Source organism: Eumetopias jubatus, unplaced genomic scaffold (assembly GCF_037043125.1).
Source record: "Eumetopias jubatus isolate StellerSeaLion01/CBP00866 unplaced genomic scaffold, mEumJub1_p1.0 scaffold_11, whole genome shotgun sequence".
Classification (NCBI taxonomy): domain Eukaryota; kingdom Metazoa; phylum Chordata; class Mammalia; order Carnivora; family Otariidae; genus Eumetopias; species Eumetopias jubatus.
Window position 1 is genome coordinate 94,147,874 of NW_028274817.1, and position 23,987 is coordinate 94,171,860.

Here is a 23,987-nt window from a genome sequence, read left to right on the forward strand (position 1 = left end):
TATTTTGAATATCATTCCTTGTTCGGTTGCCAAGAAGTAAGGGGAATCATCAACTACCCATGCACTTTTCTGGCTACTGAACAGTAAGTACTGCTTGCTGAGCTTAGGATAAATATTTACGAAATTTTAAATATGCCTTTTACCTTATCAGCAAGTACAATTCAGACTGTAAGTATTGAAAGAAATCTTCTATTATTATTCAATCTGTGTGAATGCCTTTTGGCTTTTCCTTAAAAATATTTATAGAATCTGACTGTTCATAGCCTCTGCTTTTTTTTTTAAGTTCGTGATTTATTTTTCTGAAGTTGCATTATAGGAAGAGTTGATATTTCAAATAAATATTTAGTTTTTATATTCAGTATTTAGATATTGACTAGTTTTATTGAAGTTCACATAGAATATTAAGTTCAGGTAGATAACACAGTGATTCAACAATTGTATACAGTATGCAATGCTCACCGCAATAAGTGTAGTCACCATCTGTCACCATACAATGTTATTACAATATTACTGACTCTATTCCCTATCCTCTACTTTTCATCTCCACCACTTATTTATTTTATAACTGGAAGTTTGTACGTCTTAACCCCCTTCACCCATTTCACCCATCCCTCATTCCCCTCTCCTCTGGCAACCACCCCTCTGTTCCCTAATATACAATGGTCTGTTTCTGGTTTTGTCCCAGTTTGTTCATTTATTTTGATTTTTATATTCCACATGTAAGTGAAGTTATATGGTATTTGTCTTTCTCTGTCTGACTTACTTCCCTTAGCATAATACCCTCTAAGTCCATCTAGTGTTGTCACAAATGCTATGATCTCAGTCTTTTTTATGGCTAAGCAATATTCCATTGTGTGTGTGTGTGTGTGTGTGTGTGTGTGTACACACACAACATCTTCTTTATCCATTCATCTATCAGTGGACATTGGGGTCGCTTCCATATCTTGGCTATTGTAAATAATGATACAATATACATAGGGGTGCAGATATCTTCTTGAATTTAGTGTTTTGGTTTTCTCTGGGTAAATACCCAGTAGTGGAATTACTGGATCATATGGTAGTTCTACTCTTAATTTTTTTGAGAAACCTCCATAACATTTTCCACAATGGTTGTACCAATTCGTATTCCCACCAACAGTGCACGGCATTCACAACCTCCCCTTCTATCTCCTTGTTCCAAAGCCTAGTTTCTCACCTGCAGTAAGACAATGGCATCCTAACTGGCCTCCTGGCTTCTCCACTGGTTCCCCTACAAATGCTTCTCAGCACAGCCCCCAGGTCCCATGTAAAGAGAAGCCACATCCTCTGCCCATTTTTCAATTGGATTTTTTGGTTTTTGGGTGTTGAGTTGTATAAATTCTTTATATATTTTGGATTAAGGAGTGCACTTATCATGATGAGCACTGGGTGATGATTGGAATTGTTGAATCACTATATTGTACACCTGAAACTAATATTACACTGTATGTTAACTATACTGGAGTTAAAAAAAAAAAAAAAACTTAATAAAAACAGAAAAACAAAAAAATGACCAAAAAGAAAAGCCACACCTGCTCAAAACCCTCCAACTGTCCTCACCTTATTCCAACTATATGTCAAAATGCACACAGCAGTCTGGCCCCGTTACCTCTCTGAGCTCACTTCCTAGTCCTCCTCCCTTTATTCACTCGCAACAGCCATACTGGCCTTCTTGCTCTTCCTTGAACATACCAGGCATGTTCCCACTTCAGAGTCTTAGCGCTGGCTGTTTCTCCAGGGGCATTAAAAATATTTTAGATGCTGGTTGAACAAGGGCACTAACCACCGAAGACGGAGACCAGCCGTAAGTAACTGGAACAGCTTTCCCTGTATGTGTACCTGCTAAATATCAGTGCTGTCCCTGCCCAAAGGGGCACCTTGCTACAGACTCCTGCATGGCTAATTCTTTCACTTACTACAATCTTTGCCTGACCAGGACCAAGATTTCTTAAATATAGATGTCGGCTACATGTATGGAGTTTCCTGCTTAACCAAAAAATCTAGATGCTCATTCGTTCAAAAGAACAACTTCCACGTTCATATATATTTTATGTATAATGCAATTTAAGTCTTTGTTATGTGTTGATCCCGAATTTTAGCAGTTTTATAGAACAAAAAACTATTTAAAAATTCCAAGACTCTACTTTTCCTGATTTAAACCAGTCTGGAAAATGTCTAGTCCAGTCAGCTTCTGAACATCTTGACAAATAACATGGAGGATCAAAAGCGGAGACTTCTAAACATGATTTCTGTTTTGTTTAAACCATATAACCACCACCTTTGAACCTGCTCCTTCCCTTTGCTTCACACTTCTGGCTTCCCACCAGGAGCTAAGGATATAGGAGGTTCAGTCCTGATAAAGACGTTTCTACAACTAAATAGCATAAACAGCACGCTTCGAGATACAGAGAACTCAAACCCAACCAGGCCATGATGGTGAGGTCAGGTCTCAGAAGCTGGGGGTCCTTTCCCATTTGGGTACTTACTCTAATGCTGACTGAGGTCACACTGTGTGTGCTTGGGGCTGGTGACCTCTGAGTGACGGGGGTCACACCACTGCTCCGGCTACTCTTCGGGGTTGCGGGGCCAGCTTCCTGGTCATTCAGATCTGATGAACCAGTGCTTCCCCTAAATGAGAGAAAGAATATTCTGACTTTAACAAGGTGAGCAGCTACCATGTCGCTCTCTTCCTCGAAGACTCACTCACTAGGTTCAAGCCCATCTGTCTGACTCCAGGGTTTTTGTAATTGAGCTTGGCTCTACCTTTCCACCTTTATTTCCCACTCTTCACCAGCATTCTCTCAGCCCGGACAGGGTCCTTGCTATCCTCTCAACTCACCATACTCGTGGCTCTTGGCTTCGGCATCTACCTCTAAGGCTTTTGCTCACATTCTCTCCCCCTGGTATGCTCTATTTGCCACTCCCTGTTTATGCAAATCTTCCCTACCTTTCAGGGCCCAGCTGAAGTCCAGCCTCGGCCATCAGGACTTTCCTGACATTTGCAAGCCTCGTCAACCTCTGCTCTGCTCAATTCTTATTGACTTACAGTCTTTGCCAAACTGTGCAGTCCTTGACTACAGGATGTCTTATTTGGCTCCTCAAGTGATCTACCTATGTGGGCCTTGGTTCTTCTTTCAACCTAAACTCCCTGGGGACAGAGTTCATATTTACCATGATATCTCCACTACCTTCATAATGCCTTGGTGCAAAGGAGGCACTCAGTACATATTTAATCAAAGAGCGGAAATTATGTTGTATTTCTCTGTGTTGTTTCAGGGTCTGACTCATGGTGCACATTTAATAAATGTGGTATAAAAATACTGACATTTGGTAAATGGGCTTGACTCACTTTGTTTGCTAAAACTGATTCAATTCCATTCAATAATGATTAATAAAAAAAATAGTTCTTGCCTTTGAGGTGAACACAATTTTCTCATTACATGGAGTTTCATAAGTGTAAGTGTCGATAAAATAGAGTTTAAGAGAAGTGCTTGTTCTATTTTATTCTTTATCCTTGGTGAGCACAAAATACACTAAGTGGTAAAATAGAAGCCTTTGTGAATTTCCCTCTTCTATTTATTATTTAGTAAGTTATAAGTGCCTCTATAATAATAAACATTTTACTGTTTAAAGCCTCGCAGTGATAGTTAATAGTGATTAAAACTAACAGTCAAGGCAATCAAAAAAGATATGCAAAAGAACAGAGAAAGGGTGTTTGTTTGTTTGTTTTTTTAAAGAATGTCTGACTGTGCATGTGACATTACTGGAAGACAAATCTGGCAGGAGAAAGAGCTGGCATTGATCACCGCAGCTATCAACTACAGCTCATAAGTTTTTCAAGACTGTGCGCCAGAGAAGCCACTAAAAGCAAATCAAATATGCCCTGACTGATACAACTAGTTACCACCACCCTCCATAATTATGCAAATAGATGCTAACATTTACTGAGTATTTTCTAGGCGTTTGACACTCTCTATTCTCCAAATTCCCTGTTAAAAAATACCAATAGTCTTCTTTTAAAGATGAGAAAACTGAGTCTTGGAGAGGTGAAGCAATTATTCCATAAATGCACACATGTGTCCGTGTCCACACACAACACACACCACCACTACCCACGCTCTCACACAGTTAGTATGTAGTAAAGTCAGGATAAAAACTGAGACCTGCCTGCTTACCCAAAGCTTGTGCTCATTCCAGTTGCTCATACTGCTTACTCAGCATTTCACCAAGATCAAATTGATACAACCAGGCAGGTTCTACATTGATAGAAGGAGCTATCAAGCAGAAAATAATCCAAGGATCAGAGAGCTGGGAGTTAGTTTCTTGGAATCTGATTAAGAGAACTAAAAATTCTCTGGGTAGCATTCTTTGCTTCATTTCTTTGGGGGAGAGAGAGAGAGAGCATGAGAAGGGGGAATGGGAGAGGGAGAAGCAGACTCCCTGCTGAGCAAGGAGCCCGATGTGGGACTCGATCCCAGGACCCCGGGATCATGAACTGAGCCAAAGGCAGATGCTTAACTGACTGAGCCACCCAGGCACCCCTAGGTAGCAGTCTCTGGCTTCTTCTTCTAGAGATGGCCCTCTGAATTAACTGTAGATTGCTCAGGAGGGGTCTAGGACTGTGTCTTGATTCTGATCACAAGAGAATGTAAAGTTTTGTGATCAAATAAATTGATATAATTTGCAATTATAAGTTCCTTGGTAAATTTCCTGAGCCCTCCTCCCTCAGGGGCTACACTTCTACACTTGACAACAGTTAAACCATCCAAGTGATTTTGCTCATCTTAGAAGTCCTACGTAGAAAGGTTTTAGAGACCTACCCAGTAATGCTGTGCTATGACAGTAGGTTCTCTACTCTCAGAACAACGTTACCACAAAAATCTCTCTCCCTACTATTTTAGGTAAAATCTCCCTGAAAAAAGGAAAGGATAGACATGAATCTCTCAGAAATGAGCCAAGAAGTTATGATCCAAAGGGACCCATGTAGATACAGCTGCTTGTGCCTGTCCTAAAGTTTTCCTTGACCCAGGTGGTTTTGAAAAAGTCCACATCATGGATCGGCTTTGCTGGAACCAAAAGTCCTACTTATGTAGAAGCTCTGGCAGAAGCTGATTAATTGTGGTGATGACATTCAAAAGGCTATCCTGTAATAAGAAAAAAAATCTTATGGCTATAAGTCAGCTATTGGAAATTGTTGCCGGAATCATTATCTCAAAAATGACATAGAATTTCACATTTGTCCCTGACATTTACTGTGAGCTTCTCAAAAATATTTTCCTCTCAGCTGGTTGTTTCAGTTTGTTAGACTAAAAAAATTTAGCCTAATGAGGCAGAATATCATAAATATTTGGATGCCAACTCTTTTAGATGTTATATAAAATATGACATGAAATACATACATCTTTGCCACTTAAACAGGAGGAGGATAAAGCCTTCCTCAAGTCTAAATTCAAGAAGTTTAAATGTCAATTAAGAAAGAGGCTACTTTTTGGGCAGAGGCCCTGAACAGACATCTTCCCAAAGAAGACAACCAGATGGCCAACAGACACACGAAAAGATGCTCACCATCACTCATCCTCAGGGAAACGGCACATCAAAACCACAATGAGATCTCACCTCACATCTGTCAGAACTGCTAGAATCGAAAAGACAAGAAATAGCAAGAGTTGGCCAGGATTGTGGAGAAAAGGGAACCCTCGTGCACTGTTGGTGAAATGTAAATTGGTGCAGCCACCGTGGAAAATAGTATGGAGGTTCCTCAAAAAATTAAAAGCTGAACTACCATATGATCCAGTGATTCCACTACTGGGTATTTACCCAAAGAAAACCAAAACACTAATTCAAAAAGACATATGCACCCTCATGTGTACTGCAGCATTATTTACAATAGCCAAGACATGGAAGCAGCCCCAGTGACCACTGGCAGATGAATGGATAAAAAAGATGTGGTATGTATACAATGGGATATTATTCAGCCATACAAAAGAATGAGCTCTTGTCATTTGAGACAACAGAGATGGACCTAGAGGGTATAATGCTCAGTGAAATAAGTCAATCAGAAAAACAAAAATACCGTGTGACTTCAGTCCTATGTGGAATCTAAAAAACAAAGGAATAAACAACAACAACAAAAAGTAGAATCAGACCTATAAATACAGAAAACAAACTGGTGGTTGGAAGGGAGGGGATGGGCAAAATGAGTGGAGAGTGGGAGATAAAGGCTTCCAGGTAGAGAGTGAGGAAGTCACGGGAGTAAAAGGTGCAGCATAGGGAGTACTGTCAACGGTACTGTAACAAGTGTTGTGTGGTGACAGGTGGGAGCTACCGCTCCAGTGAGCACAGCATAACGGAGAGAGTGGTTGAATCACTGTTGCATGCCTAAAACTAACGCAGGGGAGAGGGGCAGAGGCAGAGGGAGAAGCAGGCTCCCTGCTGAGCAGGGAGCCCGATGTGGGACTCGATCCCAGGACCCTGGGATCATGACCTGAGCCGAAGGCAGACGCTGAACCAACTGAGCCACCCAGGCATCCCTGAAAGAGCTATTTTTGATTCAGATATCATGTTATTGATACTTAAAAGTGTAAGTATTAGAAATCAGTGTCAACAAAACTTCAAGCTAAAATTTACTTAAAGAGAAACTGACAAGAAAGAGATGCTATTTTTCCTGTTCCAATAGGGCCCAAAATGTGGGGATAGGACATTGCCTAGGGAGCTGGGATAGTCCAGGTTACTTGAAAGACACGTTTCCGAGAGAAGGAAACAGTTTCATTTACTTTAGCTTATGACATATACTTCAAAAGTCTTCCATTTTGTTATCTCTAATCTCATGCTGGCCCCAAATCTTGATAATGGCTTTCTAGATATATCTATTTTTATTCATTCATTCCTTCCTTCCTTCATTTATTTATAGATTGTATTTATTTATTTGCGAGAGAGAGAGGGAGGGAGAGGGAATGAGTAGGGGGAGGGGCAGAGGGAGGAGAGAGAAGCCGACTTCCCACTGAACAGGGAGTCTGACACAGGGCTGGATCCCAGGACCCTGAGATCATGACCCGAGCTGAAGTCAGATGCTTAACCGACTGAGCCACCCAGGTGCCCCTAGATAAACCTGTTTTTAGTTAAAGGACCTGAGGATAGGGGAGAGAGACTATAATTTAATGAGTTGCCTTTGTGGATTACGTAACTGTCTCCCAGGAGTTGTAGTCTGAAAAGCATTTCCCAGGATGCAACCTTCCCGGAGTGGGCTGACAATGTTGAGTCTGTGCCTGCATGGTTAAATGAGTACTCCCCTAAGGAAGATCAACCAAAAAGCAGCATTAATCTGAGAAACACTAACACTCACTGCCTAGTGCATATCATGACACAGAGACTGCACAATATTCTTTCTGTGGTTTATGTGCTCTCCTACCTTTTTTTTTTCAGTTAATCAGATCTGAAATGGATATGTAAGCAGAGCAAGGGAGGTGGCAGTTAGAAAGTGAGGTGATCCCATTAAATGGGAAAGAGATGTTAAAAATGAGAAGAAAAGAGAAAAAAAGGTGAACATAGTTCAACTTTTCAGTCTTTGGTGATCCCAAAATGCTTTGTCTTTCTCAACAGTCTTATGGGAGATGGGTGGTCCTCATCCTTTGCTTCATATCAGAAACACTGGGGAAGCTTTTAAAAATCCCCAGACCCAAGGCACCCCAGTCGGTTAAGCATCTGCCTTCAGCTCAGGTCATGACCTGAGGTCCTGGGACTGAGCCCCACATCGGGCTCCACGCTCAGTGGGGAGCCTGCTTGTCCTTCTCCCTCTGCCTCTGCTCCTCCCCCTGCTTGTTTCTTGTGCTCTGTTCCTCTGTTTCATTCTTATCTTTGTTCACCTGGCCAAGGCCTCTTTGTCCCTTAAAACTGCTTAGAGGTCATCTCCATGAAGCTTCCCTGAATCCTCTGAAAGGTTAAACGCCTCTCTCTGGTTTTTCCATAGCCACAGAACATCTTTTTAACATGATACAATATTGTCTTGAAATTATTTGGTTGTCCCAGTCTTCTCTGACAAAGTTTGAGAAGTTCGTGAAGGGGTAGAATGGTATCATTGTCTAAACACTTCCACATTTAATTACCATGGGGAATACAGTACCAAGTCAATAATGCGGACAGAACCGTGTGTTGAATTTATCTGTATAAATAAAACTCACAGATAAGCAAGTCATATACCTCTACTCCTCAGTGAAGAAGAAAGGCCATTATTGTATCTTAGTGACCCTGAGAAAGTACATACCACATAATACACCTGAGTGGAAAAAAAATTATTATACTGGAGGAGAGAAATGTGTTAAATTTAGTTCACTGAAACAGAACATGTTAGGGCAGTGAATCTTTGGGCAACAACTGGAGAAACAGATGGTAAGGAGGTATCTCTGGGCTTACAATCATTTGACCACATGAACGAGGCAAGTCAAGAACCCAGCTGTGATCCAACCGAAGTATAACATCAGGAGTCTGGCTGAACTACCAAGTCTCTATAACTCCTAACATTACTGTCAGTATAAAAAGGAAAGTCACATGTCTATAAAGTAAACAGAAATCAGGCGTGGAGCAACTGGTGGTCTGACAAACTGCACCTTTGGAGGAGGGACGAGAGTGGTCTGGGAGGGATGCTGTAGCAGACAGCAGCGCCCCCACCTGTTTCCCCTCGGCCCTCATCTCTACCCGCAGAATCCTGTTGACTGGGAACAGCCACAACCCTATGCCCAAAGACTTTTTTGGATCACCAGAGCATGGAGTGCCTGTGTGCAGAACAAGTCCCAAGTGCCAGAGAGTTAGTGCCCGAGAGTAAGTCCTCAACCAGTGATTAACAGGGAGCTGGTGTAGACATACCCCAGATTCCCAGTCTCATGACTGGATAATTCTGAGGTGTGTTGTACACTGTTTCCTACAGTTGTCCACTGAGGTTGAGCTCTGGTTGCCCACAGAGGTAACTGGCTTAATGATACCCTCTTTTTGGCTTCCTTTTCTTCCCTGGATCACTTCCCCACTCCCCTTGGGTTTCCAAGACCACATCCTAAATAAATTACTTGCTCTAGAATCCTTATTTCAGGGTCTGTTCTGGGGGAACCCAAATCAAGGTAGGTGTGCATGGTGGGCAAAGGATGAGTAAAAAGGGATGATGTGAGGTATAAATAGAAGTTTCTAGCTGAAGACATGTATGGCAACTCCAGACCTCATGTTACTCCCACTGATATGGTCACAGTCTAAGTAAACACTCGTGAATCTGATATGCTTGCCATATTCTCCAGTGTGATGACAGAAATGCTGCTAAGAAACAAAGCATCATCCTTCATCCATTTTTTACTGAGCAGAGTGAATTTCAACTTCAAAGTTCCATTTTTCCTTTGTTTTCTTAGGGAACATTGTTGATGTCCCACCCAGATCCGGTCAGATCACTCATACCAGCTCTGCGTGCCCATGTCCAGCTTCGGAGTGCTTTCCCGCTAATGACTTGCACCTATGGCCTTCAAAGATTTGCCCTTTAGCACAGGGGCTTAGGATGCTTTGGAGCGGGTCTCCCCTGACCCTCATGGTTAGAGTTGTCAAATAAATACAGAACTCCTAGTTAAATCTGAATTTCAGACAAACAATGAATACTTTTTAGTATAAAAATATACTAATATTTATATAGTATATAAATGAAAATAATATTTCACGGGGGTCAACTTATTTATTTACCTACTTACTTATTTTTTAAAGATTTTATTTATTTATTTGACAGAGAGAGAGAGCACAAGCAGGCAGAGCAGCAGGCAGAGGGAGAGGGAGAAGCAGGCTCCCCGCGGAGCAGGGAGCCCGGTGTGGGACTCGATTCCAGGATCCTGGGATCACGGCCTGAGCTGAAGGCAGACGCTGAACCGACTGAGCCACCCAGGCTCTCCGGATGTCAACTTTTTAAAAAGTTGTTTATCTCAAATTCAGATTTACCTGGGCATCCATCCTGTATCTTTAGTCCCTAAATTTGGAAACCCTCTCCAAAGGAGTCTACAGTCAATGACTAATTGGTAGAGGAGGGCAATGGTCCAGTTCCTCAAAAGGGAAAAACTCAAGAGACACTCTTTATAATCCAGAATTCTTTGCAGGATCAAGCTGAGTTTTCACATTTGGCCACACCTGAGATAGCGCATTGCTTGGGTTCTTTCCCTTCTTTATTCTGCTTCCATTCCTCCTGTACTGGTTTCTCCTGGAATCATTTCAGTAATAAACCACTCACTTCATGAATCCTTGTCTGAGGGTTTGTTTTTGGGTGAGCGGGACTTCAGGTAGATATCTCACAAATGAGACCACATTGACAACTCATCACCATGTAAAAGGGATTAGAGATCACTGCCCTGAAGGGCATTTTGTTATTAATTATAGCTCACGTGCATATTCCTTTAACAAAACGTCTCCTCTGCCTCATCTGTCAAGTCCCTAGCAACAAGTGAAGAGCCATTTGCCATGTCCTTCTGGGAGGCTGCTGGGCCTTGCCTAACCCATTCAGACGTTTCCCCTGCTTTCCAACTCCTAAAAAGAAAGTCAACCAGGCATCTGGTAAAACATCATTTCCACTCTGGTATGATAGGAGTTTTAAACAAGAATGCCCAAGGTCGGCTGCTGCAGAAAAAGAGCAATGAACCATGAAGAAATAGGCATTGTGGAGGAGAAAGGGGAATTCATTGCTAAGCGGGCTCAGGAACTAGACAAAAGAGACTGGGTTTTAGAATCTCTTTAGGGAAATTGGTGTTCCATATTCGAAAAGAAGTTACAGGAGAGAATGCAGTTTTGCTTGCAAAACCTAAGAAGAAAAGAAAGCCTGCCAGTTTTACTGGCTTTGCAGAATTACTGCAGCTTCAAGCAAACAAAAAGGAGCTAACGTCTTTTGGTGATGAGAGTTGAGAAAAGATGGGCTACTTCCTGCCCAACTTTCTAAGGAATAATTTTGGGATGATGTAACTCATCTCACTGTGGCAGTCCATTAATGAGTCATCACTTTGATAAATGCACGTTCTAGGAAAAGAACATTTTGCTCTACTGATCTCCCAAACAGCTTCCTCCCCCCATCTTTCTTAATGGGAAAACATTGTTCTTGGCATGCTTAAGCCAAAGCATCTCTGACTACTATATCCTGATCTAGAAACCATTTCAGGTACTTAAGATTTAAAAGATCAAGGCTACTTTGCCTCCTTTCACAAGAACAAGAAAATCCTGGGTCAATACACCAGTGTTTGGTGAAACAGGTCCATATGGCTTTATAACTGAATGATTATTTACACCCAGCAGTAGATAACACACGAGAAATAAACCCAGGCAGGTGGATTCTGGAAGAACAGCAAAAGCACTGTGATACTAGAGAGCATGCCCCTTATTCTTATTGAGTAACCTGACGACTAATTAATTTAAAATGGAATAACCTGTTGGTTGGGTCAGGAGATTTTTAAAAAATTTTTTACAAGAATCCTATCTTTCCTCTTTTTATATATATTGGCCCCTCTGAAGAGCCAGCTTGAAGTCTTTGCCAACATGGCTCCTCCATGGAGTCCCCAAGAGGCTGGGCAAAGATAACAACACTAAACTAGTTGCTTATCGTCTCTAAATAATCTGGAGCACTGTCAGAGAGTCAGGAGTTCAACAACAACCAAAAACAAAAATGAGACTTTTATAGAAAGATTCTGTGGAACTTGACATGTGGCTACCCCAAGGTCAGTCAAAGGAAACTATTTCAAGGACAAAAGCAACCAGGGTTTGAATTTTTTTTTTATCATAAAGGAAGTATATCTATATTCTTGAAAATTTGAAAAATACTGAATGTAGTGACGATCTTTTGATAGTGGATGATACATGATTTATTTTCTACTTCCTTTTTTTTTTCTGTGTGGTTTTACATAAAGTGCAATACTTGCAGCAATGCTGTAGAGAAAAAAGCAGCAGGTATGGAGAGTCACCACGGGGAAAAAAATGAATAGTCAATAAAGAGTCCTCTCTAGGGGGATTTGGTGTTCCATATTGTAAAATAAATTACAGGGGAGAATTCAATTCGGCTTGCATAACCTGAGGAGGCTTCACTCCTCGGCTTTGCAGAATTACTGCAGCTCCAAGAAAACAAAGGGGAGTTAACATTTGGACAAACAAGTGAAACATGAGGGTAGATCTTTTTTCTCCTCATGGCCTTTGATAATACATTCATCGCAAAAATAAGCCTTGACTTATGCCCCGACAGGATAAAGAAAATCCAGCCTGATATGAAATGACTATGCTCTTGGCTACCCCTTCTTTTTGCTTTTCTTGACAAGGTGATAACTGTGCATAGACGATTCTCACTTGGCCCCATTGTGGACGAGTTAGACGAGGTGGAACTAGAAAGAAGTGGAATTTATGGAAATTCTCTGGGGCAATTCGAGTGATGAAATTATTAATAATTATTTTAAAAGCTGCAAGAAATATATATATATACATATGTGTGTGTGTGTGTGTGTGTGTGTGTGTGTGTGTGTGTGTGTATGCTCCGAGCTTTCTTTTTCAGAAGCTTAAGCAGAAAGAAGATCAAGAAATCAATGAGAATTTATTTTCCCTGTACACCTCCATTCACACCACAGCCCTAAGTCCCAAAACATCAAGTCTCATCCCTACAGGTTACACAGATGATTCTGATAGCTGTAATTCCAGAAGGGTAAGTGCTTTCCATTTCAATTAAAAAAATACCCTCCTGTCTTTTCATATTATGTTGGGAGTTCTCCAAGAGGTAACATTTTTTTTAATTTTATTTTATTATGTTATGTTAATCACCATACATTACATCATTAGTTTTTGATGTAGTGTTCCATGATTCATTGTTTGCGTATAACACCCAGTGCTCCATTCAATACGTGCCATCTTTAATACCCATCAATATTTTACAGGTACCTAGAAGCAGTGTTTGAATGGAAATACATCAACCTTCTTCTCAGGCTCTCCCACTATCCAATCTGTATGTGCCTTACCTGTCCGAACCAGGGACCGACTTTAAACTCCGAAAGTTTTGGCTGTCTAAGTCCAAGCTGTAGCTTCGCCCACTTTCCGTTTTTAAAGTTATGATTTCTCCTCTGGTTGCTGATCTGAACTTGCTCAGAAGAAATCTGAAATTATATAAGTAGGTCTATACTTAAAAGGTAACATAAGAGAAAAGACATTTTAAAATAACCTTTCAAGAATACCATTTCTTAAAAAAAAAAGGAATACCGTTTCTAATATTCTCAAAAGTAAATAATTCTTCAATAAAGTGGCCTTGGGGCTGAGAGGTTCTGGGGGAGTACCCAGTGCCTCTGCAGTATGCTGTCAAGGGTGAGGGTAGAGGCCGTTATCATATTCTCCCAAGGCCACACCACTTGCTGGTAGACCAGGCCTCTGTCCCTGCTAGGGAAAAGACCATCAGCTTTGGAACTCCCCACTGTCACCTGAGAATGGAGAAACATCGCCTGGGTTGAGCCTGTATTCAGGGATGCTAAGAATAGGGAGCCTGAACTCCCCTTGCTCAGAGAGGGGAGCTAAAATGATCCTCTGGGACAAACTGAGGTGGCCACTGATTAGACTACAGCTCCATGAGAACAACTCTGCCCTGCTGGTTTCCTACCAGCTCCCCTGAGCCGAGAGTGATGCCTGGCACACACGAGAACCCAATCAATTCTTGCAGAATGAATGACTAAACCCAGGTGGTGGAAACCATCTTTCTATCTTTCATGACATTTCTCCCCGTGGGAGTGAAATTTGAACAATGGAGTGTCTCATGTAAGATGAAATCCGACTCTGTTGCCATTTTACTAAATTATTTAGAACTTGAACAAAAATAGCTTTTCACGAACTGAGATTTGAGTCACAATCCGGGCTACTGAGTGCCCAAAACATGAGGGTTTTCAAATATACTTTAATAAAGAAGCAAAGCTATATTCTTGTTGTGACAGCACTGGGAGAAGGCAGTTCATTTACCTTATATTCTACTTTTCTAGGGGGAAAAATGTATTCCAAAGGTACGGGGACAATCTTAATAGAAGCTGCCAAGACGTCTCCGTTTCAAAGATATATCAAGAGTGTCTTGTCAAAGTGTCAGAAGCTTCAATCTAACTGGAAAGTAACATTTTTTGGTGAGAACAGCACTTAATTTGAATCTGTGCTGCTCTCAGAACCCCCTTGCACATGACCCCACATCCATTCTTCTACTTAAGCTGTTTCTTCCGTGTGGAATCACTCTTTCCCACCTTTTGCTATCCTGGACCCCCGCCCATTTTTCAAGGTCCCCATCTAGTCACACTTACAGTTTGATGTCTTTCCCAATGGTCTCTGTGACCTCCCAACACTGATTATCTGAGCCCCTTATGTAAGATTTACTTAATTATTTCTTGCCTTATGATCTCTCTTATAGTGAATTAGTACCTCGTTTTCATTTAGAAAGGCTTTCAGGTAGCTCCTATTGTCATCTTACACTTTCCTGAACTTCTTCTATACATATTAACTTTCCAGGCGTGAACCTTTTCTACCCAACTAGCTGTTATAGTTGTTGAAGACATATCAGATCACAGTTTTGAGTTCCCGCAGGCTGCAGTCCAGCGCTGTGACTGTTTTTAATTCAGAGTGTATACAATTCATTGTGCTGGTGGGTTACTTCTTGTCTCCTGGCTCCAAGGTCATCGTTCTGTGACCTACGCAGTGAAGCCTGGGCTAGGGTGTGCAAATTACAGCTCCTACAAGCACTTGTGGGCTCTGAGTGGCTTGTTCAGTCAAGCCACTGATTATTTTCAATGAGCCAGGCACCATGCTGGAGGCTATACCATGAAAAGAAAGAAAGAAAAAACAAAAGCCACAAGTCCAGCACTAAGGGAGCTCATAGTTAAGTGTGTGCTGGGGCTGGGGAGCGGGGTGTGGCGTCCGACTACAAAGTAATGAGTGATACACAGGCACACGGCCTTGTGGGAGCTCTGAAGGGCGACAAATGGATTCAACCTGGGAGGAAGGATCGACACGTGGGATGTATGGTCAGTCACTCCAGGCTCTCTCTCTCTCTCACACTCACCTCTGCTAATTAATGAAGACATAGTTAGTCATGAGTGTCTGAGTTACAGAATATTTAGGCTTCATTCCCACTCACAGTTCACGATTCTAAGAACCAAAACCAAAACCAAACCAAACCAGACTTTCTCTAGAGCCAGAGAAAGGCTCAGTACTAGCACTCTCACATTGCTTCCTGCTAAGAAAACAAAGCAATGGGGCACCTGGGTGGCTCAGTTGGTTAAGCGACTGCCTTCGGCTTGGGTCATGATCTTGGAGTCCCGGGATCGAGTCCCGCATCGAGCTCCCTGCTCGGCGGGGAGTCTGCTTCTCCCTCTGACCCTCTTCCCTCTCGTGTTCTCTCTCTCTCATTCTCTCTCTCTCAAATACATAAATAGAATCTTAAAAAAAAAAAAGAAAACAAAGCAATGCTACCTAGAAAGAACCATGCAGTGACTCGGTGGATATTAGAATCCTCACTACCTAAGCCACAAAACAGACCAACCATTGCCTGAGAAATGAAGAGCTGAAAAATGCAGAGCTGGGAAGCAGAAGTTGGCCTTTTGGTCCTTTCTGCCTGCACTTTGGGGGCCTCTTTCCTCCCCTGAGGAAGCCCCAATGCCCCCAGTTTCCTAGTGCTTCCCTGAATCTTGCTTCCCTCTGCGCCTCCCAGTCTGATTCTTTGTACTTGAGACAAGTCTTTTCTGAATAAAGGTAGCGAGGTAGCCAAGCGTGATTTCTTCCTTAAGGAAGCTCACATTTTAAACAGGGGACATTAAGTTTTAAGCCCAATTAATAAATCTTTCATTTGGATATTCCCTATATCAGCACTCAGGTTGAGGGAGGGTGGTGACATTCCACAACCAGGCCAGTTGTCACATCTTTATAGACAAGACTGGCCCTGACATGAAAGTTTCTACCTCGAAGCAATGAGAGCCATTCAGTGCGAGACCAGATATGTCAAATGAAATAAAAACTTTTACAGGTTCAGGTCCAAGGGGACCTTTAATTACTTAAGACCAAAAGTAAGTAAAACTGCATTTCCCTCAGGGAAATGATAGGAGAATGTTGCCTTGGTTGGTTATGTTGACCTTCTCTGGGTCACCAAAGTGACATCCAACTTGAAAAACTACGGAGTCTTCATTTCAGAGGTTTCTGGAATAAAGATCAACTATTCCCTTGGAAAAGGTATGTCTTACCCCTTTCTTCTGGGTCCGTCACGACCGGCCTTTTGCCTGGCAGAAGGTGAAGTGTCTGCCTTTTCTGGGTCCCGGCGGGGTTGCTCTTGACTTTGTATTTCTTCAGTTCCTCATTAAAAACAATCAGAAGACAAAGTTCCGCACAAAATGGCCAGAAATGAGAGCAATTTTCTATTCGTCATTCACTTTCCTACGTTCGCACGGGACAAAGAAGTCTATAATAACTGGCAATGGCATTCCCATCCCGATTCCTAGTCACACAGTTATTTCTAATCTGCTGAGTGTTCCGGAGTTAAAGGAAGATGAACATCAGGATTCACTGGTGGGAGGTTTGCTGAGATAAGCTTTTTAGGGATGACTGTGATGGAGGAAGGATACATCATCCCTCTACAGATATTTTTAGGGCGGAGGAGCCTGGGTTCATGAGAACTCGAAATCCCTAGAGACGGGATTCTAACAATACCCAAATTCTGAGTGCATAAACCAGATTCCCTGTGATGGCGAGCCACTGTGTCTATACCTCATGACTTGAGGGAATCTACATTCCAAAAGGTGCTGAGGTTTGAGTGGGGAAAACAGCCAGAACTAACTGCTTCATTCTAACTCTACTCCATTCTGTCCCCGCGTGGCATCAGACCCGATCTTACCCATGTGGGAAAGCCCTTCCTTGCTAGGGCCACACCCAAAAGTGACACTGGGATCAGTCCCAAGCCTCCCAGCTCCACCTTCCAGACTTAAAAACAAGGGCAGTTGTCTCTGGATATAAAGATGAGGCGCCCTAGCAACAGGCCAGAAGATGCTTGCCCTGCCTTTACTACGCTCTACATGAGAAACAGGCTCCTAAACACAAGTTTCACTCGATATTTAACCAATTAAACTGTCGTTTGAATGCACCGAATAGCAGGCTCAAGGCGGGGGGGTGTTACTTGCTTTGGGTGACAGTATAATTCTTCATTGAGTGAAAGGGTCCTGAGCAATTCAGGTCATTTAGCACTCTGGCTCCTGCCCACTAAATACTGTTCGGGCATTGCAATCTGGTTGTTGCGTTTCTAAATGCTCCCCTGGCTTGAGGGAGGAGGGCATGGGATACAGTATCATCGCTTGGTTGAGAACCACTGGATTAGTAAAAGGAACATTTAAAAGCAATTTTATTGAAATATATTCGTGTTGAAAAATCAAGGATTGCTTTCACAATGTGAATCATTTAATTCATCTGTTTTATGTTACTTTCTTAAATGTCTAGTAAAATACTGGAAATGCATTCAGGGAAAGAACTATCTGTGATGAAGATAAATGCCTCCTTTGAAAATCTTAGTGTGTCAAATATATGGAAAATCACTGTGGATTTTATTTTCTACTGACTTCCTCTTCCCTTGCATGAATTGCTGATTTAGATTTCATTCTACTTAGTTTTGAAATGACCTAAGGGATTCAGGAAATTCAACTATGTTCATTTGCAACATATATAGGGAAATTATGGAGCCCACCAAAATGAAGAGTAAGACAGTTTTGAAACCAAATAATTGCTTTAATTACCTGGACTTCTTCTTAAGATGGACTGTCGGACTACATCAGTGCCCAGAACATTGACTTGCTTGAAACGCTTTGCCTTTTCTTCAAAAAACCACTCACCAGTTACGATCCTTAACTGTCTGCTCAAGGGAAAAGGGGAGAGCATTGAAATTCAGTTATTTGGCCAAATAATTAACTCTCAAAAATCCCTAGTTGAGTAAAAAATAGCCAGTCATTTATAGAGTCTATCTCAATGTCTCCAGTATTTTACGATGATTATAATGGTTACCTATTACTTGAATATATACTATATACCAGTTACTTGCTAATTGCTCTTCATACTTCATATATTTTTAGCCACATAACAACCCTGTGTAAACATTATGCTCATTTCATAGATGAGGAAATTGACACTTAGAGCAATAAAACGACATGTCTCATATCACATAGCTGGTAAGTGATAGAGCCAGGATCCCAGCCCAAGCAGTCTGGTCTAGGGCTCAAGTTCTTAACCACTGCATTAGTGCGCAAATACTCTTCAGTGGAAACAATGGGGAAAGAATGAAGGTTTTGAATTACAAAGGGGCCAAAATTAGACTCTGTTTTAGAATGATACCTTGATGTAATATGATGACCGGCTTAGAGTAAAGAGCAAACGGAACAAAGAGACAGGTTTGGCCATGGCAATAGTCCAGAAGAGAGATGACAAGACCCATGCTGGGGAAATGAAGAGATAAATTAAAAATATAGGAAGTAGAGATAAATTAAAAATATAGAAAATAGAAGGGCTTGCCTGGATTTCATAATCAACCGAATGTTGAAGGTAGAATAGAAGGATCTTTGAACAACCATGCCCATGCCCATTTTTAAACACCCTGCCTGCAATGACTACACAAACCCTTTATCCCAGTTGCACAGGCCTATTTCTCATTCTCTGAACATGGCTTATAGAAGTGTTGGTACAGTAGTGTTCAACTACCACTGTCTACAGAGGACTGTAATGGAAAAGAGGTTGAAAGGTAGGACTGGGTCATATAATGGAAATCTTTGGATGTCATGTTAAGGAGCTGGAATGAACTCTCAGTTTTTCTAAAGCTCAGGCTGGATGATATAATCTCTGGAGCATTATAGGGACAAAGGAGAAACCAGAAGCAGGCCAATTAGGAAGTTATTGCAACAGACAGAATAGGAAATGATGAAGATGTATATCAGGGATGGGCCCAAGGGGTGAAAAGAAACATAGAATCTCTGGCCACTGCGAAACAGCAAGATTGGTGACAAGTCAGATGTGGTGGCTGAAGAAAAGCAGCTGAGATCAACTAGAGATTTGTAGCCCTAAGAATCATATACATGTGATTCAGCAACTAAGTGGACTTAGAAATTAATAACTGGATCCTAAATTTCGAAAAACCACCCCAGAAAAATATGTCAACATGTTCCCCACCAGCAATTACTCTAAAATGCTACTTCTAAATCTAAAAGACAAAAAATTAAATTATATATGAAACACAGTGCCACTAGTGGGGAAAAAAAAGTGAAAATGTTACCCTTGGAGCAAATTATTCACTGAAAGGAAAGCCTATAGCATGTATATCTCAGATTTACTCCCAAGTGGCTGGATCATCTGTTGAGAAGCAAGGGCTACTAGATTAGCTACAAACTACCTCCAAGTATTTATGGAATATATCAAATCTAAGATCTAATGTACCAAAACAAAATGCTTGAATGGGTTAAATTATTTCTGGATACATCTCAAGTGCTCCACAGACATGTATCATTACTTATGTTGGAAAGAGAGGTGGTAACCGTGCTATTCTGAATTCTAAAAGATGTCTCTTCAAATTTCCTGTCCCTTCGTTATTCCACCAAATGCTTGGTACTGCTGATTGCATTTTGCTAATGGAATTAAAGTTACTAATAAGCTGACCTTAAAATAGAGAGGTTGTCCTAGATGATCTAGGTGGACCCAAAGTAATCAGGGAGCCCTTAAAATCAGGAAGAAGAGGAGGAACTCAGATCTGTGATGCTTCAATGCTACAGAACGGGAAGTCAGATTCCAAATGTGAGAAAGATCTGACACACTGAGAAGGCTCTGAGATATAGCAATCAACAGGCAAGGACCAGAGAGAAAGGATTCTTGGAGCTAAGGCTGGCTCTTAGCTAACAGCAAACAAGGAAACAGAAGCCTCATTCCTACAGCCATAAGGAATCAGATTCTGTCTACCAAAGTGAGTTTGGAAGCCAAATCTTTGCAAAGCCTTCCAACAGGAGTGCAGCCAGGCAAAACCTTGATTTCAGCCTTGTGAACCTTGACTAGGGAAACAGACCCAGCCAACCCAGGTTTCTGAGCTACAGAACTGGGCGATAATATATTTACACTGTTTGAAGCTGCTAAATTTGTTATGACGGCAAGAGAAAAGGAAAACAATACTCAAACATAGACATATATTTAATATTCGTATCAAGGATACGGTATGCACAGGTTGTGAGAAAATAAATACAGAAAATTCAGGAGACCAATAGGGCAGAGGTTGGCAAACAATGGTGTGTGGGCAAAATTCACCCCACTACATGTTTTGTATGGTCTGGGAGCTAGGAGTGGTTTTTACATTTTTTAGTGGTTGGGGGAAAAAATCAGAAGAGCAATATTTCATGACATATGAAAGTTATATGACTTCTATTCAAAATTCAGCATCTGTAAGTAAAGTTTTATCGAAATATAGCCATGCTCATTTGTTTACGTATTATCTCTGGCTGTTCTTCTACTTTATTATAAATGCAGAGTTGAGTATTTTTAGCAGAGACCACATGGCCTTCAAAGTCTATAATATTTACTCTCTGGAATTTTAGTTTTTAAGAGTTTGCCAACGTCTGCAACAGGACAGAGTTTACACAAAAAGAAAAAAACAAGGGAAATAATAGAGATCAGAGATTAAAAATGACCCAATAGTGGCATACCAAAATCTCACTTCTGGTTTTTTTTTTTTTTTAATCTTTCTGGGATATGGGGTAAGCTGGCTAGCACACCAACAGCAGTTTCATATGTGACAGGGGAAGTGGGCCACCACCTGTCTACATGGCCCAGGAAATGGTCCTCCATGTCATCTTTACCATATATGCCTAGAGCTGCTGCCAACACCTAACACAAATAAGATCTTCCCAGAATTGTTAGTCATTACCTCTTGCTATCCTTGTAGAAACAATCACGATAATCCTTGTATTTGCTCAACTCAGATGTGCACTTGAGTCATTTGTCATCTCAGAGCTCTGAACAACATCAGAACAATCTCTTGGGATTGTGCCTTTGCCACGTTCTCTGATCCTTGAGGTAGTTGCGAGTCTTGTTGGAAGAATGGGGAGCCAACACCTAGTGAGTGTATACAGTGTACCAAGGAATGTGCTAGGCACTTAATGCAGGTCTCTAATCCTCACTCTAAATCATGAAGTAGTTATTATTATTCTCTCTTTCAGATGAGGAAACCAAAGCTCACAAGGGTTTAATAACTTGCCAAAGGTATAAAGATATTATGACAGAAACAGGATTTATACTGAAAGCTCATACTCTTTACATTTGGCTAAACTGCCAGAAAAGAACACATAGTTGCCAGCTATAACAAGGCTTTAATTCATATGATGCGCTATGATCATGCACATGCGTGCATGCACACATCCACACATGGACCCTAGGGGTAGAGTGATAGGAATAAAGGGTGGTGAAAGAGTAAAGAAAATAAACATGATACCCACCATACAATTTATATCCCTCTGTGTCACATCAACCTAATATTTGAAAAATACAAGGCTTGGAATATATTTGGTGTTTCCTCTAGGTCATACTCTGAAGAATGAGTTTGACTGAAACTAAGTGAGTTACACTCATTATTTGTCATTAATGATTATTTAGTATTCAGAGTTTTCTAGGCCCTAATTTTTTTTTTTTTAAGGTCAAACTCCTGGGACTTCAAACTTTCACTTGGAAGCTTATTTAAATGTAAAGTCAAGTTCTCCTTAGATTTATAGAGGGAAAATATGTAATCTTACCCCCCCCAAAAAAAGAAAATGACTAAAACATTCATTTCCTGGTTATCTTCTATGATTTACTGGAGAGATCTGAGATAAGACATGTTTATTAGATATGCTGAGATACAACAGAAGTTTCCTTCCTGTTATTCATAAGGAAACTAATTAGAATTACTTATAAATTTACTCATTACCTATCAAATATTTATTGCATTCCTACTACGTATTAGGCCTTCTGCTAAGGCTAGGAGGAAAGATGTAAATAAGACAAACAAGGACTCTGGCCTTACACAGATGATAGTCTATATTCTTTTCTTCTTTTCCAAACACAAAAACTGAAAAAGAAATCCCTAGACACATTATGGTAAAACGGCAGAACACTCCAGAAAAAGAGAACATCTTACAAATAGGTAGGGAGGAAAAATTCCCCCAAATTACATACAAAGAAATGACAATTAGAAAGATAGTTGACTTTCAATAGTAATAACGAAATCCGGAATTCATCCAGTCAATACCTTCAAAGTACTGAGAGGAAATAACTACCAACCTAAAACTGTATATACAGAAAACCACTGCTCAGGAATGAGGATGAAATAAAAAAATTTTCAGCAAATTAAAAACTGAAATGATCTATTATCAACAGAGTTTCACTAAAGGAAGGTCTAAAGATTGTACTTCAAGAAGAGGTAAAAGAGATCTCAGATATAAAAAGAAATGGTGATAAATGAAATTAGTAAAACGTGGATAAATCTAAACACTGATATATACACAAAAATTATAATATCTAATTGTTGAATTAAAAAATAAGTCCAAGCAAGAACTAAAAAAACAAAAGCAAACAAAAAGATATGTCTAAAACAAAACAAAAAGTATATATAAGCCCAGGAGAAGATATTCGAAGTTTAAGAATATCAAATTCCTTTAATAAGAAGAAAAGTAAAATTATTGATTCATAAAATTAAAATGAATGTTGTAATTTCTAGAGTAACCACTGAAAATGAAAAATCATAAATAATATCTGCACTACTAGGAAAAATAAAATGGAATGAGAAAAATATACTTCAATCTGTAGAAAGTACAAATAAAAGCAAATAAAATCTATAGATAATACATAAAAGCAAATATTGCAGTGACCACAACAGAAACAACTGTACATACTACATTAACTACTATGAACATAAGGAGCCTTAACTATAGTTCAAGAAAAAATATTGTCAGATTCAACTTTAAAAATTATATATGGCATATATGGATAGCATGCATATGTATATACATGGATTATGTATGTAGCATACATGTATAGCAAATATTTAAATACAAATAATTTAAAATAGCATATATGCTATATAGAGTCATATGGACACAGAAATGTTCAGTCAAGGGTAGAATAAGATATACCATGTCAATATTAACAAAAAATACTTGATGTAGTTTTATTAATGGCAAACAAAATAGACATAAAGACAAAAGCATTTCCAGAAGTGAAGAGGGTCATTAAAAAAAACTTCAAACTGGTAAAGACTAACAGTCTAACAGAAAATTGGGCAATGGAATAAATAGTCATATCACAAAAAAGGAATCCAAAAAGTCCAATAAACCTATGAAAAGATGGTCAACCTTATCAGTCATCAGAAAATTTCAAATTAAAATCATAGTAAGATATCCACTTACCTCTCTCAGTTTGGCAAAAATCTAAAATTTTTATGAATCCAAGTGTTGGTAAGATTGTGAAGTAAAAAATAAAACAAAGCTTTTATATAATGCTGGTAGAGTTTAAACTGCTACAACTGCCATGAAAAACAATTTAACATTATCTTGCAAAGCTGAAAATGCTCATATCATTTGTCCTGCAAGTTCATTCCTAGGTGCACTCCTTGGAGAAGTCCTCTCAAACATTTTTGGCATAGGTCACAGTAAAAAAATATGTTTTATATCACAGTCCAGAAAATAAATACAAACATATACACATACATATATACAAGCACATTTATTACTATATTTACACACACACATATAACTACATGTATACTGACATTTTCTATTCTATTTTGTTTTCAGTGCTGGTCACAACCACTATGGGTCATGACCCATAGTTTTAAAAACCCCACCTTAGGGAAACTCTTGTGTTTGTCAGGCCATATGTACAAGAATGTCATAGCAAGAACAAACAAAACCCAAACCCAGCAAAAGGAAGGAAATAATAAAGATTAG

General features: G+C 40.2%; 1 protein-coding gene across 4 annotated transcripts in view; it reads right to left on the bottom strand.

The window, feature by feature from the left end:
* Positions 1-23,987, bottom strand: part of SYTL5 (synaptotagmin like 5) — a 106,267-nt gene that overhangs the window by 40,637 nt on the left and 41,643 nt on the right. For all 4 annotated transcript variants that reach the window (XM_028113538.1, XM_028113537.1, XM_088028497.1 and 1 more), the window contains exons 3-6: positions 17,781-17,896; positions 16,245-16,353; positions 13,008-13,142; positions 2,505-2,646 (exon numbers count right to left, since the gene is read on the bottom strand). In XM_028113538.1, the coding sequence (XP_027969339.1) occupies positions 2,505-2,646; positions 13,008-13,142; positions 16,245-16,353; positions 17,781-17,896 (502 nt within the window). The remainder of the gene's footprint in view (positions 1-2,504; positions 2,647-13,007; positions 13,143-16,244; positions 16,354-17,780; positions 17,897-23,987) is intronic.